Below are 964 nucleotides of genomic sequence, written 5' to 3' on the forward strand. Positions count from 1 at the left end.
ACGGTATGAGGGTTCATATACTCATGGACTGGCGCGTGTACTATTCGGTATATGAGCCTACCCACTAGTTTAGCCATGTGCTCATGAATACTACCACACAGTGTCTCTGGTACACAGCAACTGTGCACCGCTATGGGGAAGTGCATGTGTGTATCACCACACCAAATAGGCGCACGTACAAGTACATCCTTTGAAAGCACGTGTACACGTTCCGTATGGCACACGCTGCACGCGTGTGTGCGTTAGCTACATGTTCAAATGCCACACACTCCTTGTCTCGCATATCCCAGCCATACCTTTGCCCTGATGTGACTTCGAAGGGAAAGTTTGGGACTAGACGCTGGCTTTCAACCGGTGTCAAACGTGTCACCATCAGATGTGTCAGCCACTGGTGCGGCGTGCGTCGCTGACAGGGGTGCGACTGTAATGTGTTGCATTGAAGTGTGTGGCAGTGTAAAGTTTTTAAGGTTTAGAGTTTGATCTTGTATCAATTCATTGAAACGTGTGAAGGGGCGCGGGTTATTCTGTATGCCACAGGCCATCCATTGCACTACCTAAAGTAGAATGGGTCACGAGAGTGTCAACGCAGGCGTGTTACGAGAGTGTCAACGCAGGCGTGTCACTCCGCCCCCATACCTCACAGAGCTTATCATTACCCAACACGAGAGCCATGACATCCTCAAAATCGTCAATGCCAAACGCACCCATTGCTGGCGCGGCCTTGTCAGAGAGTCCCGCCCAGGCGGTGGCATGTGAAAGGGCTTCTCTGCGGTGTGCCTTCTCGAGATCATTTGAGTGCGGGTGGTCAGAGTTGCGTGGGTGCTTTCTGGCCGGCAGAGATTTGTCCTGGTGTTCAGACGGATGTGAAATAATGTGAAGTTATGCACCTGAATGGTACAGATGTACAGTAGTTCGATTGACAGTGTAATAATATTGAAAAGTGTGTAAGCCTGAATGCCAAGAA

General features: G+C 50.1%; 1 protein-coding gene across 1 annotated transcript; it reads right to left on the reverse strand.

The window, feature by feature from the left end:
- Window positions 1-636: 636 nt before the first annotated feature.
- Window positions 637-846, reverse strand: SARC_17286 (hypothetical protein; the record flags this gene model as incomplete). The annotated part of the gene is made up of 1 exon (XM_014288619.1): window positions 637-846. A coding segment is annotated over one exon (210 nt), but the record flags the coding sequence as incomplete, so codon positions are not given.
- Between the last annotated feature and the right edge of the window lie 118 nt (window positions 847-964).

Source organism: Sphaeroforma arctica (genome assembly GCF_001186125.1).
Source record: "Sphaeroforma arctica JP610 unplaced genomic scaffold supercont1.10260, whole genome shotgun sequence".
In the NCBI taxonomy this organism is placed as follows: Eukaryota; class Ichthyosporea; order Ichthyophonida; genus Sphaeroforma; species Sphaeroforma arctica.